The sequence below is a fragment of the Phascolarctos cinereus genome, unplaced genomic scaffold (assembly GCF_003287225.1).
Source record: "Phascolarctos cinereus isolate Bilbo 61053 unplaced genomic scaffold, phaCin_HiC Scaffold_9;HRSCAF=440, whole genome shotgun sequence".
NCBI lineage: Eukaryota > Metazoa > Chordata > Mammalia > Diprotodontia > Phascolarctidae > Phascolarctos > Phascolarctos cinereus.
This window is the reverse complement of record NW_027556402.1, coordinates 105,225,416-105,240,663: the sequence shown is the minus strand read 5'-3', so window position 1 is coordinate 105,240,663 and position 15,248 is coordinate 105,225,416. Positions and strand designations below refer to the sequence as shown.

General features: G+C 40.7%; 1 protein-coding gene across 2 annotated transcripts in view; it reads right to left on the bottom strand.

Moving 5' to 3' along the window:
* Positions 1-15,248, bottom strand: part of GATB (glutamyl-tRNA amidotransferase subunit B) — a 110,970-nt gene that overhangs the window by 46,976 nt on the left and 48,746 nt on the right. For both annotated transcript variants that reach the window (XM_020994123.2, XM_020994124.2), the window contains one exon: positions 13,581-13,770. In XM_020994123.2, the coding sequence (XP_020849782.1) occupies positions 13,581-13,770 (190 nt within the window). The remainder of the gene's footprint in view (positions 1-13,580; positions 13,771-15,248) is intronic.

The window sequence follows — 15,248 nt, the reverse complement described above, 5'->3', positions numbered from 1 at the left end:
TCAAGCAGTCTGAAGAAGCCTATGGACTCCTTCCCAGAATGATGGTTTTAAATTTATAAAATAAAATGCAAAGGATTACAAAGGAAAGCAAGAGTTAGTGAAAATAAATATGTGATAACCTCCCCCCATCCACATCTAGAGACTTCCTGAAAATTGGCGATAGACCCTAGGTGAAGAACCTGTCCTGGAGAGTTGCCTAAAACACTAAGGGGTTAAATGTCTTGCATGCTGCAGAAAAAAGGGGGCTACATTTGCAGTTGGTCATTTGGCTTCACCACTTACTAACCACGTCACCCTGGAAAGGTCACTACACAGAGCTCTCAGGGCCTTGGTATTCTTTGCCGTCCTCTGATGAGGGGATTGGATTAGGTCCCCACCCAAGGCCCTTCCAGTTCAAAGTCTGTGATCTCATTTTCATCACACACCACCGTGAGTCAACAAGCAGCCAACAAGCCCCCATAAAGAAAAACTGGCTCTATTTGGAAGAAAACTGAAGAAGTCGAAGAAAAGGAAAGACAGAAATGACAAGTCAGGGAACAGAAGAGGCTTAGAGTCAGTAGACCTGAATTCAAACCCTGGTTCTGCCACTGGGCCAGTCACGGCCTTTGGTTTCTCATCTATAAAATGGAGGAGTTGGACTGGATGACCTCAAAGGTCCCCTCCCCCTCTAGACATAGGACTCTATGATCTTGTGAATTGGAAACATGGTAGGAATCAGAATTAAGAGCTGGGGGGGCAGCTAGGTGGCGCAGTGGACAGAGCACCGGCCCTGGAATCAGGAGGACCTGAGCTGAAATCCAGACTCAGACATATAACACTTACTAGCTGCATGACCTTGGGCAAGACACTTAACCCCACTGTCCCTCCCCCCCCCAAAAAAAAAAAGAGTTAAGAGTTGGCCAAATAGCACAGCTGGTCAAAACTGATCCAGCCACCAGTGATCAGTGTGCGAGGTGTTGCCATCTATACCAACAGTGCTTTTATCTACCTAGTGACTTATTTACTTGACAGCTACAGTCCTTTTCAGGGATTCTGAAAGCATCAAAGGCTAGCCCCCAAAGACCTGCACAGAAAACCTGGGAACAAGAAAGGGAACACAAAGCTCTTTGCCAATTTGTTATATTTCAATCCTTGCTTTGGTGAAGGCACAAAATACACACACACATACACACACATACACACACGGCACAAAATATATATACCCCCCCCACACATACACATACGTATGTATATATGTATTTATGTACGTATGTATGTATATATAACCAGTTTAGAGAGAAGGCACTATGATTCCCAAATTGCAAGTTGGGATTGGTGAAAAATAACAGCTTGCATTTATGTAAGGTCTGCAAAGATCTTTATAAAATATTATCTCATTTTACCTTCATAAGGACCCCAGAAGATAAGTGCTATTATCAGCCCATTTTATAGATGAGGAAACTGAGCCAGGCAGAGGTTTAAGCGACTTGCCCAGTCACACTGCTGCTAAGTGTCTGAGTCTGAATTTGAACTCGGGTCTTCCTCATTCCAGGACTAGCTCTCTAGCCACTGTGCAGTATTTGAGTACTCAAATTTCTTTAGCATTTTTTTAAAAGATGAAATAAATCATTTTATTATTTTTTTCTTTTTTTGAGGCAATCATGGTTAAGTGAGTTGCCCAGAGTCACACAGCTAGTAAGTGTCAAATGTCTGGGGCTGAGCATTTAATGATTAATAAAGCGCTTTTTCCCATGGGACAGTGGAAAGAGCACCTTACTTAAAGTCAGAGGATGAGAATCAAGATTCCCACCTTTGACCCTTATGTGAGACGTCAGGCAAGTCTCTCTGGGCCTCAGCTTCCTCATCTGAAAAATAAGGATGTGGGATGAGATGGCCTCTGAGATTCCAGATCTACAAATACCACGATCTCATTTTACAGCTGAGGAAAAATGAGGTACAGGGTTAAAGTCCCTAGCCCATGGTCACAGAGACAATGTCTTCCCTGGGGCAGAATTTGAACCCAGCTCTCTGGGTTTCAATTCCAGTTCTATTACCTCGAGTGCATTACTGGCTGGGTGACTATGGGTAAGTTACTTTATTCATCTGTAAAGTGGGAGAATAATATCACACTATTCAGTACCTATCTCAAAGACTGTTCTATTCTGGCAGGCTGCCCATTACATCCTACTCAGTACACATTTCTCCAGTTGCTGGGCACACGTACACCATCTCCTCTTCAGAGATTTCACCATATTTCCCTCCTCTGAGGTACTAACCTTTGAATGATTAAAATACAAAACAGACAAACAACCTCCCCCAAGAGAAAATCCCCAACAATTACTAAATCATCAAGGAGGTACCTGTCCTCACAGTTCTCAGCTAGATAATGAAGTAGATAATAATGATGATGAGAAGAACAGTTAGCACTGCCATGGTGCTTTTTAAAAGTTTTGCAAAGAACTGTACAAGTATTCCCTTGTTTAATCCTCACAACTACTATCCCTATTTTATTTATTTATTTGGCTAGGCAATGGGGTTAAATGACTTGCCCGGGGTCATACAGCTAGTAAGTGTTATGTGTCTGAGGCCACATGTGAACTCAGGTCCTCCTGAATCTTGGGCCAGTGCACTAGCCACTGTGCCACCTAGCCGCTCCTATTATCCCTATTTTAAAGATGAGGAAACTGAGGGAGAGAGAGTTGAGGCAATCTGCCCAGGGGTCACAAAGCTAGGAAGTGTCTGAGGCTGGATTTGAACTCAGGGCTCCAGATCTTCCTGACTCTAGGCATAATGCTCTATCTGTTGCACTACCTAGAGCACTGGACCTAAAATGAGGAAGATCCGAGTTCAGGTCTCAGATACTTACAGATACAGAAGCAACTTGCCCAATGTTACCGAGGTCATAGGTAGCAGGGTCAGGACTTGAACTCGGGTCTCCCAATGATATATCTATTGCTCTATAATACATCCCCAGAGCTATGCAAAACATAGCTAAGATAAACATTTAGGTACACTTTTTCTAAGTTAATCTCATTTCAGGTTCAATTTAGGATGCCTAATTATGGTTTTCCTTCAACTGACGTTAAAGATAGCCTATGTTCCTCTGAGTACGCAAATCTACCTAGAAAAGGCACCACAGGACAAGTGGAAGAAGAACAGGGGTTGGTGTGATAAAGCCCAGGATGAAATCCTGGCTCAGAAACTTCCTACTTGTGCTGTCTTATCATAGGATCAAAGTTGTAGAGCTGGAAGGGACCCCAGAGGTCACCTGGCCTGAGGAGGTGAGAGTTACATGACTTGCCCAAGGTCACACAGCCAATAATGTTGAGATTTGAACTTAGGTCCTGTGACTAAGAGTCAATGCACTTGCCAGTCTGTGACAAGGCATTTTTGTTTCACAGCTGATTCCTCATCTATAGAACGGAGATAATTATACCACTTATAAGGCTATAAAAACAAAATAATTAATGATAATAAAAGCTAGCATTTGTATAGCATTTCAAGGTTAGTGAAGTACTTTACAAATATTAATCTTGTTATCCTCACAACAATAGTGGGAGGTAGGGGCTATTGTTATTCTTATTTTACAGATGAGGAAACTGAGGCTGCAAGTGGTTAAGTAATTTGCCCAAGATGAGTAAGTGCAGAGTAAGGGCAGAGTCGAACTCAGGTCTTCCTGCCACCAGGTCCAATGCTCTATCCACTGTGCTACCCAACTGCTTTCAAAAAAGGACATAAGAAAGCTTCACAAAATTTTTGTAAGCTGCTAACTTTTACATAAATGTAAGCCATCATCATCATCCTTGAGGGCAGGCACAGTGTCTCAGCACCCAGCCTTCTTGAGTGCTCTGTTCCAGCCCTGACCTTTCCCTATACTCGGCATGAACTCTTTCCCCCCTTTCACCTCACTAGACCCTTCTCCTTTCTTTCAAGAAACAGCCCAAGCACAACCATCCACAAGAAGGCTTTCTTGCTCATCCCAATTGCTAATGCCTTCCCCAACTACCCTGTCATTTATTTATAGCTGTTCTCTTTAGATTTATTCTGATTATATTTATACACACACTTTTTTTGTCTTCTCCATTAGAATATAAACTCTTGGCGATGAGGAACTGTTTTACTCATTGTATCTGTAGCCTAAGCACCTAGCACAGTACCAGACACCAAAGAGGCTTTTGAGAAACACTTGCTGAGTGACTGCTATGGAAGAGAATTCCTCTTCGTCCCTGAAAGGAAGAACCAGAAGCAAAGGGTTGAAGTCGCAAAGACATAAGTTTAAGTATGATGTCAGGAAAGACTTCCTAACAGCTGGAGGTGTCCAACAGCAGAAGAGACTGCCACAAGACATGACAGGTTCCAGCTCCTTCGAGCACAGGCTGGATGCCCCACCACCTGTCATCCGTCTTGGGGATGGGATAGTGAGGATTCCTTTTCAGGGAGGGGTTGGATTAGATGGTCACTGAGGTCCTTTCTAACTCTTAAAATCCTGCCAATCTGTAGTGAGATATTTTATCACTTTAAAATAAAAGGTATATGATTATTTTAATTGATGTGGAAAAAGTTTTTGACAAAATACAACAATCATTCCTGTTAAAAACGCCAGGAAGCAAAGAAATAAACAGAACTCTCCTTAACATGACAGGCAGTTATCTAAAACCAAGAGAAAACATTATCTGTAACGGGGACAAGCCAGAAACCTTTACAGAAAGGTCAAGAGTGAAGAAAGGATGTCCGCTATCAACATTTTACTAGAAATGCTAGTTGTACCAATAAAACAAGAAAAAGAAATGAAAGGAATAAGCATGGGAAAAGAGTTTCCTCTTTGTTTCCAAAACTATCACTTTTTGCAGATGATGAGATGGTATACTTAGAGGTATAGTAAGATGGTATACTAAGAGAAAAGACTAAAAATATAACAAGAACGACTTTAGCAAAATTGCCGGATATAAAACAAACCTACATAAATCATCAGCATTTCTGTATAATGCCAAAAAAATAGAGCAGAAAAAGGGAGAGAAATTCCATTTAAAATAACTAAAGATGGTATAAAATATTGAGAGGCTATTGCCAATATTACTCATGGAATTATATGAACACAATAACAAAACACTCTTTACAAAAATAAAGGCAGACCTAAATAATTGGAGAGAGATTAATTCCTCAAGGGTAGGCCAAGCCAAATATAATAAAAATGACAATACTACCTACACTAATTTACTGACTCAGTGCCATACTAATCAAACTATCAAAGGACTATTTTACAGTTATAAAACACAAAATTCATCTGGAGGAACAAAAGGTCAAGAATATCAGGGGAATTATTGTGTACAATAGACAGAAGCAGGTGAGTACAGTAATCTAGTTTTTGATAAACTCAAAGATCCCAATTACTAGCATAAGAACTCAGTACTGAACAAAAATTTTGGGGAAAAATAAAAAAGTCTGGCAGAAACTAGGTATAGAACTACATCTGGCATCACCTATCAAAATAAGGTCCAGATGGGTACATGATTTAGACGTAAAGAGTGACATCATAAGCAAATTAGAGGAGCATGGAAGAAATTACCTGTCAGATCTATGGACAGGGAAAGAATTCAGGACAAATGGGAAACAGGAGTTTGTAGGAGGTAAAATGGACAGTTTTGAGTACATGAAATTAAAAAGAAACAAAATCAATGCAGTTAAAATCCGAAGAAAAACAGGAAACTGGGGGGAAAAACCACCTCTTTTCTCTGAAAAAGGTCTCATTTAAGATACATGGAGAACTGAGTCAAATTTATAAGAAGAAATACCATTTCCCAATTGATAAATGGTCAAAGGATATGAATGAGCAGCTTTCAGAGAAAGATATGCAAGCTATCAATAGCCATATGAAAAAATACTCTAAATAACTAATAATTAGAAAAATGCAAATTAAGACAACTCTGAGGTAACACCTCACATCCATCAGATAGATGGACTAAGTTGATGATAAAGGGAAATCCAGAAGGATTGTGATATAACAAGCACACTAATGCACTAATGTGGAGCTGTGAACTGGTCCAACCACTATGGAAAGCAATCTGGAACTATGCTTAAAAAGTTATCAAACTCTGCATACCTTTTGACCCAGTGATACCACTTTTAGGCCTATGCCTCAGAGTTATCAAAGAAAGAAGAAAAGGACCCACATGTACAAAAATATCCAATGCAGTTCTTTTTATAGTTACATAGAATTGGAAACTGAAGGGATGCCCATTAATGTGGGATGGTTGAACAAACGATAATATATATGAATGTGACAGAATACCTGTTAAGACAGAATAAGGAGAAAGCTTCAGAAAAGCCTGAGAAGATTTGTATGAACTGATACAAAGTAAAGTGAATAGAACCAGGGAAACAATTTATACAAAAATAATGAAGATAATCAATTTTGAAAGACTTAGGAACTCTGATACACAATGACCTATCACAATTCCAAAGGACTCATGATGAAACATGCTATCCACCTCCAGATAGAGAGTGGATGGATTCAGACTGCAGACTGAAGAATATTTTCTTTTCTTTCTTTCTTTTTTTTTTTTTGGACATGACTAATGTGGTAATTCATTTTGTATGCATATACATATTTGTAATGGGCTTTGTTTTTCTAGCCTTCTCAATGGGTAAGGAACAGGATGGGAGGGGAAGAGAATTTGAAATTAAAATAAAATTTAAAAAACAAAAATAAAATAATAAAGGGTAGCTGGGCTTTGTGGACAAAATATGTGCTTCAGAACAAGTTCTGTGTTAAAGTCAAAAGAAAGTTTCTGGCTCTAGCTTGATTACCACAAAACTAAAGGCAGTGTTGATATGAGACCAAAAATCTTATTTAATCTTGAAAAAAAAAAAGTGCCTTACACTAACAAATGGGAACTCATTTTATATATAAGTATCCTGCTCTAGTTAGTGGACATACTACCATATTGACCTGCTCAGTCCACAGTTCTGGCTGGCTGGAAGTGATCACATCTTTCAATATGTTTTCTCTAACATCCAGCCAGGATCATTTTTACAACCTGGGGGTAATGGGAAGATTAACTCCAGATCCGGCAAGACTATTGCTGCCCTAGAATCATTAGGATCATAGAACTTAAAGAGACCTCAGAGGTCCTTTAGTACTGGGGTTCTTTACTTTTTTTAGGTCAGGGACCCCTTCTGGCAGTATGGTGAGACCACTCCTCACAATGTTATGATACACAGAATTACATAGGAAGTCAATTCTATTCAGATAGTTATCAAAATATTAGAAAATACAAACAAGTTCATAGACCCCAGATTAAGAACCCTTCATCCTGTCCAAAATTTACCAAATCTCCACTTCTACCCATTTTGCAGGTAAGGAAGCTGAGGTCTGGAAAAGAGAAAGGATTTTTTCAAGGTCATACAGGTAGTAAGAATCCAAGTCCAATGGTCAGTGTTCTAGGAGGACAATTTTCTCGGACCCCCTTGTTCATCTGGATCCAAGACAGAAAAAGATGGTTTTTTAGACACATTGTAAAATGCATCTTTCTTTTTAACTTCTCCAGAGCAAGTGATATTAGCTATTTTTTTTAAGAGTGGAGACTGACTCTAAAAGCACCCAGAAGCTGCCAAGCAGAGGGTGCAATTTTATGAAACAAACAATAAAATCAATTTTGGAAATTGCATAGAGCTGAAATATGGTGAGAAACAATGTCAACCAAATGGATTTTCCTAATGTTGGTAGTCTGAAGGTGAATACACTGTATCTCAATTGTCCTGGGCAGTCTAAAGGCAGCCAATATGGCTATAGATGCCTTTTCAAACTACTTAACTTTAAAATGCAATTCTAGACAGAATATATATTTATCATGGGAAATTATTTTATGGGCATTTCATCCAGGAAGCCAACCAGGGCTTCTCAGGCTTACTTAATGCCCAAACGAAAACTTGGAAAAACAATCTATTTAGCAACACCTCTATTCATTCATCTATTCATGATTTCTTTTTGGCTTCTTTTCCCCAGATCTCCTAACCTTATGTCAGAAATAAAAGGCTGTGACTTCAGATGGGGAAGAACCAGTTGTTGAGGATGAAATCATTCAAATAAGGCTTTTTCATGCAAATATCCTTAGGACTAGTAAAAAACGGAGACTAGCACACATATGGTCATACTGTAGATGCTAGTCAGGAGCTGTCTTGTGCAGCATACATCAGAGTCCTACAGGGGTTATCCTCAACTTCCAAGTCTTTAAAAACCACACCACTATTATCACCACCACCACCACCCTTTATGTGGACCTCAATGCAACTGTATATGTACAGTATATGTTTCTGCACATCCTTCTCCACCCAGCAACAGTGTTTTTGGAAACCTGATGGGCTGTTTCTGGTTTTTTAGGGACCCAATGAGGGTTAAATGAGTTACTACTCTTCCCTTGCAGATGGGAAGGCAGATCAAGGTATAAACCCAAAGTCACCCAATTATTAACCAATAAGCTAGAAATGGAGTCAAGAGCTTTTATTCTCTCTGTCAGAGGTTCATTACATTACATGGGGGCAATACTCAGGGGGTAGTTTAACAGAGCTGGGCACATAATCCACATTTATAGATAGTTAACTTTGAATGCTCATAAAATACATCCACAGCTCTCAGATTTAGGACGAGCTTGTGAAGTAACTGCAAGGAGCACAGGATCTGGGAATTAAGTTCTCTGAATCTAGTCTGGGTTTTACCACTAATCAGTTAATGGGATGAGACCCTCAGTTTATTAACTTGATAAACATTTATTAAGTGTTTACTACTCATAAGGCAATGTGCCAGCTCCAGACACAAAATAAAAAATTAACAGTGCCTGACTCCAAAGATTTTACCTTCCTCATCTATAAATCTGGGGTCAACTAATCTCTAATGATAAGTGATAAAAATAATCTCTAATGTAATTTGATTCTGTGATTTCTCTTGGATCTTGATGAAAAAGACAAAGCTTTTACTTTACCATGTCCCATCAAGCACCTAAAACAGCATACCTCATGGGTGCTCAAAACATAATGGGACTTAAATATATGGGACTCACTAAAAACAAACAAACCAGAGTTCATGGAATCCACAAACCCAATCCTCCATGGCATTATTTTTCAAAGGGAACCAAAGGCCTTAAGTAAACAGAAACTGGAAAACAAAAACAAAACCTCAGGAGAATTTAAGGCCTTTTTTCTGCCTCAATTTCTTCATCTATAAAATAAGGGTAATTTCTGCATCTCAGATGACTTAAGAGTGATTATCTGCATTGCCACAGTGCTGTTCAGCCTGGATTTATGGCTTACTCAGGATGCATTTAAGTAAGAACAAAAACAATAATGATAACCCTCATTTACACTGTATTTTTAAGTTTGCAAAGTGTTTCCCAGACAATGAATCATTCTGATAAATGTAAAATATGATTTCATTTATATCTACAATATGATTTAAAAAAATAACCACAGAACAATTCATACACAACTTAAAAAAAGAAAAAAGTGTCATACAAAATGAATAAATTTGGGAACAGATAAAGGGGTGTGGGGATGACCACTAAATATTCCTAATTATGTGGCACTGTCAGGAGGCAGCAGGGTGGCAGTGGGAAGCACTAGAGAAAACCAAAGAAAGGCCCTGAGAGTCCCAGTCCTATCATTTATTAGCAATTTGCTAAGTCATTTAATGTCAGAGCCTGTTTACTTACCTGTAAAATGGGGATAATCCTAACTCTATCTACAGGCTATGAGGAGCCAATGAGATGAGGAGTGTGAAAGCCCTCTGTGAAGTGCTGTCCAAATACAAATCATAAAATGTGCTTCTTGGGCTACTGTTTAAATTAGCTTACATAACCTGAAGCACACACCAATCCATTATCAGAGACAGTTCAGCCTCAAGTAACAACCCACCTGGGCCTAAGTGTCTGCCATGGATAATTCACATGCATATGATTATTCCAAGCATACGAATGTGATCATAATAACTATCACGTGTCTTTGCACACAGAGACTTGGAAATTCAGAGCCTTATTGTAATATCAGCATATCCGGACATCAAGTCCCTTATTCCTGCATCTGAAGCGATGGTTATTGGGTGAAGAGGATAAGAGCATGGGATGGAGGAAAGAAATGAGATCAGTTGCAGTTTAATCATAAGACAAGGTATCTCATAATGGACCCAGAGGAGAGGAATATGGGTTTTCAACTGAGTTGAGGAGTTTGGTCTAGGAAGCAGGGCAGGATGTATTTGTAGAGAATGGCCTAGCTTGAGAAATAGGAAAGCACTGTTTGCAAACAGCTTTAAGAATTCTGGGTGCCTGGAGAAGGTCTTTATAGAGATGACCTCTGGAAAACAGAAATCCATCTCCCTGAATGTTTTATTAATGTTAATAATAGTGAGTCATTACCATTTTTGGCATGTGACCATAATAAGCAGTGTCAGAAATAATGACAAACCATTTTGCAAATAACGTAACAATCAACGTAATATTCCAGTCCATATCACACAACCCAATAACAGTACAGATAAAAGGAGAGATGAAAGTTTAGTACTGAAGTTTAGACCCTTGTAATTTCTATCCAACGTGTGGGTGGGTGGGAAAGCGTAACGGCCTACGAATGTGTATATTGCTCAGACTAATCAGAAGCAATCCTCTACCGAGAGCATGGAGCTCTGATGCTTTGGAAAGCACCCCTCCTACCACTGCTATTTATTTAATGAATACTCTCGGGCACTCTTTAAATTGAAAGATGGTTCATTAGATTGGTGCATCTGCCCCTCTCAGCAATCTGTTGTGTTTCTCACGCAGGCAGAAAAAGCCATGGAAATATCATTTTTCAGGTGTGCTCTGGGTAGCTCAGCTTCTGGGGACTGCAAAGTCATAAAGACAGCCTAATTTCAGGAAAAACAATTTGCCTGAATCACTCAATTTCCTTTCCCCTCTCACTTCACCCTCAATATCTGTGGACACATCAGACTGAGGAAGTGTGGTTTACAATGCTAGTAGATGGCCATAGCACCAACCAGAGTTTATGTATTATGAGCTAACTATATATAAATATGAAACTATGTGCTAACTATACACACATACACACACATGTATATATATATATATATATATATATATATACATATATATAGATATAGATATAGATATATATACACACACACACACATAAATAAACCAACCCCTCCCTCTGCCCTAAACAAGTACATACTTCTAAAGTCAAAAGTCACAAACCACAAATCTGGGATTGGATGGATTAAAATTGGAGAAACTTACAATTCTCAAAACCCAATTCTTAAACTATGAGAGGAGAGTCTGACTCTCATGGTACGCAAGGAATGTGGGAGGCATATACATGCATTTAGGCTGTGTACCTGAAGGTGAATAAACTACCCCCCAACTCCCAGGCCTGGAATGCACTTTCTCCTCATTTTCCCCTGAGGGTTGGCTCCTGCGCCACCTCTCATGCTGATCTATTCTGATCCTCACCCCTCCCACAACAAATTATTCTGTATGTATGTTGTGCTAACCTTTCTGTGTTCACATTGTATAACCCAGTGAAGTGTAAGCCTCCTAGGGGCAGACAAAAAAAAAACCAACCTTGCAACTCCAGAAGCAGTAGAATGCTTGCCATATAGCAAGTACTTTACTTATTATTGAATAAATGACTGAATTAATGGTTTTTGTCACATTCTTGAGATGGCTGGTCAACCTTCAAAGCCCTTTCTTTTCTCCTAAGGAAGAAGCTAACTGAGGGAACATAAGACATGCACTGATATTATTCTCAGAAATCATAATCCTGCCTGGGATCAGCCAAGAAAAGATGCAATGATTCCTAGCTGTCTTCCATTATGTTAAAAGACTTGCTTTGTCCAGCTGGGGCAGTGCCAAATGAAGATAAGTAATTGATACTTCTGATGAGGAAGTATCCTCTCCCCTCTCCTTCCCACCCCAGTCAGTTAGTAAGTATGTAATACAATGGAGGACTCTTATTCAGTGGTATTTTAGATTGGCCAGAAATCTGAGGGGGGGGCACAATGGTGAGGAAGGATAGGTTTGGCAGAAACTCAATTTAGTTAAATCGATCTCTGAAAAATATTTGAGAGATTTAAGCTGCTTCAGGATGAGAGGTACTACATAAATTATGATTACAATAATTACTTGTGCTAAAATTGTGTCTTTAATCTGTGAAACTCCAAGTACTGTGCAAAGTAACTCATTAATGATGAGGAAGTGGGGGCTTGTGTGTGTGTGTGTGTGTGCGTGTGTGTGTAGACACACACATAAATGTAATTCTAAAGAAGAATACTGGTGTCTACCTAGCATATAAATGTTCATCTTAAACCCTGCAAATGCTTAATACCAACTCATTAAAGAGTACGGATTTTCACTAGGTTTTGCCACAGCAGTAATAAGAGAATGTCATCTATCCAATTTCTCAAGGTAAGAACCATTTGTCTAGAAGCATGCTGCCCCCATTTCAGACAACCAGAAACCCACTGTGACAACTCCCTACGTACACCAAGGCAGAAAACTCACCAATGACATTTGATGCAAAGAGAAGATGAATTACAGAAAGACCAATTCTCACAGTTGGAAAGGATCTCAGCGGCCATTTAGTTCAACACACACCTGAAGAAACTTCCCTTCTGCAACATCAGATGGATGGGCCATCCAGGGTTTGTGCTTGGGGACCTCCAGTCTCAGGGCAGCCCCATTCTCCCACTGCATTTTTGTAGATCTCTATCAGGAAGTTTTTCTTTACATTAAGCCTAAGTCTGTCTCTTTACAACTTTCTGTCTTCATTTCTAGTTCCCCTCTGAGCCATGCACAACAAATACAACTCTTCACATAACTGGACACAGCTATTACGTTCCCAGTGAGTCCTAGTTCCTTTGACTAATCCTCATATGACATGATCTCAAGGCCCTTCGACATGTTGGATGCCATCCTGGATGCCATCTTCTAGCCATTAACCACTTTCTTAAAGTGTGGCACCCAGAATCCAACAGAGCACCAAAGTTGTAGCTGACTTTTGAAAGGGACAGAAGAAAAATTTTAGAGGAGCCAGGAGCAACTCCTTTATATGGATTCCTAATTTCCCCAGCCCTAATATTCTTAGGCCAAAATGTCCATAATGGCCATCAGAATCAATCTTTTCTTCTACCTGCACCCAATAAAATAAAGAATTGGCTTCTGAGGACTTGAAATCTCACTAGACTCTCCCATGGTGTGTGATACACCAAGAAATGCTGGCTAGATGCTGATATTCTTCTCTGCTAGAGCCACCTGGGAGAGGCTCGTCTATGACGTGAGGTTGCCTGGTTGCACACTGTTCGAAACTGACCATTTTTACAGGGGAGAAATAATCACAAGGCTAGAAACTTTCCAGTCTCCTGCCCTCACAGAGGGGAAAAAGGGTTACTCCCTAGCCTTCTCAAACACGTATAGGAAAATCTAAGAAATCTGCTGGCATGCTCCTAGCTCCAAGGACACAAAAGCTGACAGCCGGTTAATGTGACTCCTCACAGAGTGTTTTCTCAACCGCTAAAACCGGATGCAGTCAGGTTTATTTTAGCAACTGATCAATAGACCTACCAACAGGACGAAGCTGTGTTCAGGCAGAATCCCATACTGTTCAACAAGCCTCCCTCTGGTCACGCTGGGGAGCTCGGGAAGTCTCTCTCGAATCCAGTCGATATTTACCACTTGCTGGGGGTCTGCAGCCACAGGCAGGGACTCAGCATCATACAGGATCAATGGGGGAAGATTGGGTTCTGGCATGAACCTAGGCAAAAGGAAGAGACTGCTTAGGAACAGATCTGGGGATTCAGTTTTCACGAGAAATAACAATAACAACAGGGAAATGAGAACACCGAGGCATGGCGGCATTATTTAGTGTATAAAGGGCGGGCCTCTCTACCTAGGCAGGACAGGGTGCAAGCCCTGCCCCTGATACTTCCTGGCAAGTCACTAAGCTCTGGTTGCTTCCGACAACTCTCTAAGGCAGGAAGTTGCAGAAAAGGTGCCGGCATGCATTGGGAGTTTTCTCTCCAAGGAGTTTCCCACGCCTATGAATCCACAGGTCCAGGCCAGCTCCCTATCTCACAGTAAGGATATTGTTGCATATATGTGACCACCATCACACATCCTGGATCCTCAGGCCTCCCTATCTCCCAGGAACTCATCAGCATCAATACGTTTGTTGTTTTAAAGTCAAAATCTGCCACTAGCTTGGGTACAAGGAATGACTGGGTTTTGACCTTATAAAATGTGGAAATTCTATGACGGGTTCAAGTCTTCCTGCAAGAAGTCTCCATCTCTCTGGATGCCTCTCCTTCCCTCCCTCTTTGATGAACATAAAAATTTTTTGTCTCTCTTGTTCTCTCTGTCCAACCACACTGGTCAGACTGTTTGTAAAAGCAAGGCTGATGCAGAACGAAGAGGAGCTCCAAAGTGACAAATTAAAGGCTGAGGCGACCTGCCCTCTCTGTGCCCGATGGGTGCTGTGAATCTAAGCCAAAGAGAGGACCCAGCTCAAGGCTGCCTAAGCCTTCTCTGGTACTAACATGAGCAGTCTTGATGGCATCCCCTGGGGAGAAAAAGCTAGTGCGGCCATGGTTGGGGAGAAACCAAAAGTAAACAATAATGGGCAGCAACATCACAGGACAAAATAGTTCTGAGAAAGAGGGTGGCCCCCAGCCCAAAAGACCGCTGGGACTGGAACGGTCACCTCCTCTGGCTGGCAAACAAAGATGCGCTTCCCCGGGGCGAGGGCTTCTGGCCCCATCTCTGTCCTCGCCCTCCGTTCCAGCCTAAGCCTCGACTGCCATTCCCAATAGTAAAAAGCAGACCGGTGCTGGAGGCAGAGCATCTGGGATCGAATCCTGCTCCTAACAAATTCCTACGTGTGTGACGCTGCTCACGTCACTTGTAACTGCCCTAGGCCTTGTGTTTTTCATGTATAAAATCAGAAGGTTGGAATAGACAGTTGCTGAGGTCTCTTCCAGCTTTATGACCCTTTGAAAATGAAGTTTCCCCATGGATGGCAGCGGCACCAACCCTCTGGCACATTAACAGGGTCACAGGTCAAGGGCCAGAAGGTACCTAACAAGATCACATAGTCCAATGCCCTCATTTTGAGGATGGGGAAACAGAGACCCAAAGAAGCCAAGATTCTTGCCCAAAGTCACACAGAGGAAGGGTTTGAACAAATGTCTTCACTTGCTATGCTGTAGGCAAAAACCTGGAGAAACCAACAATCCA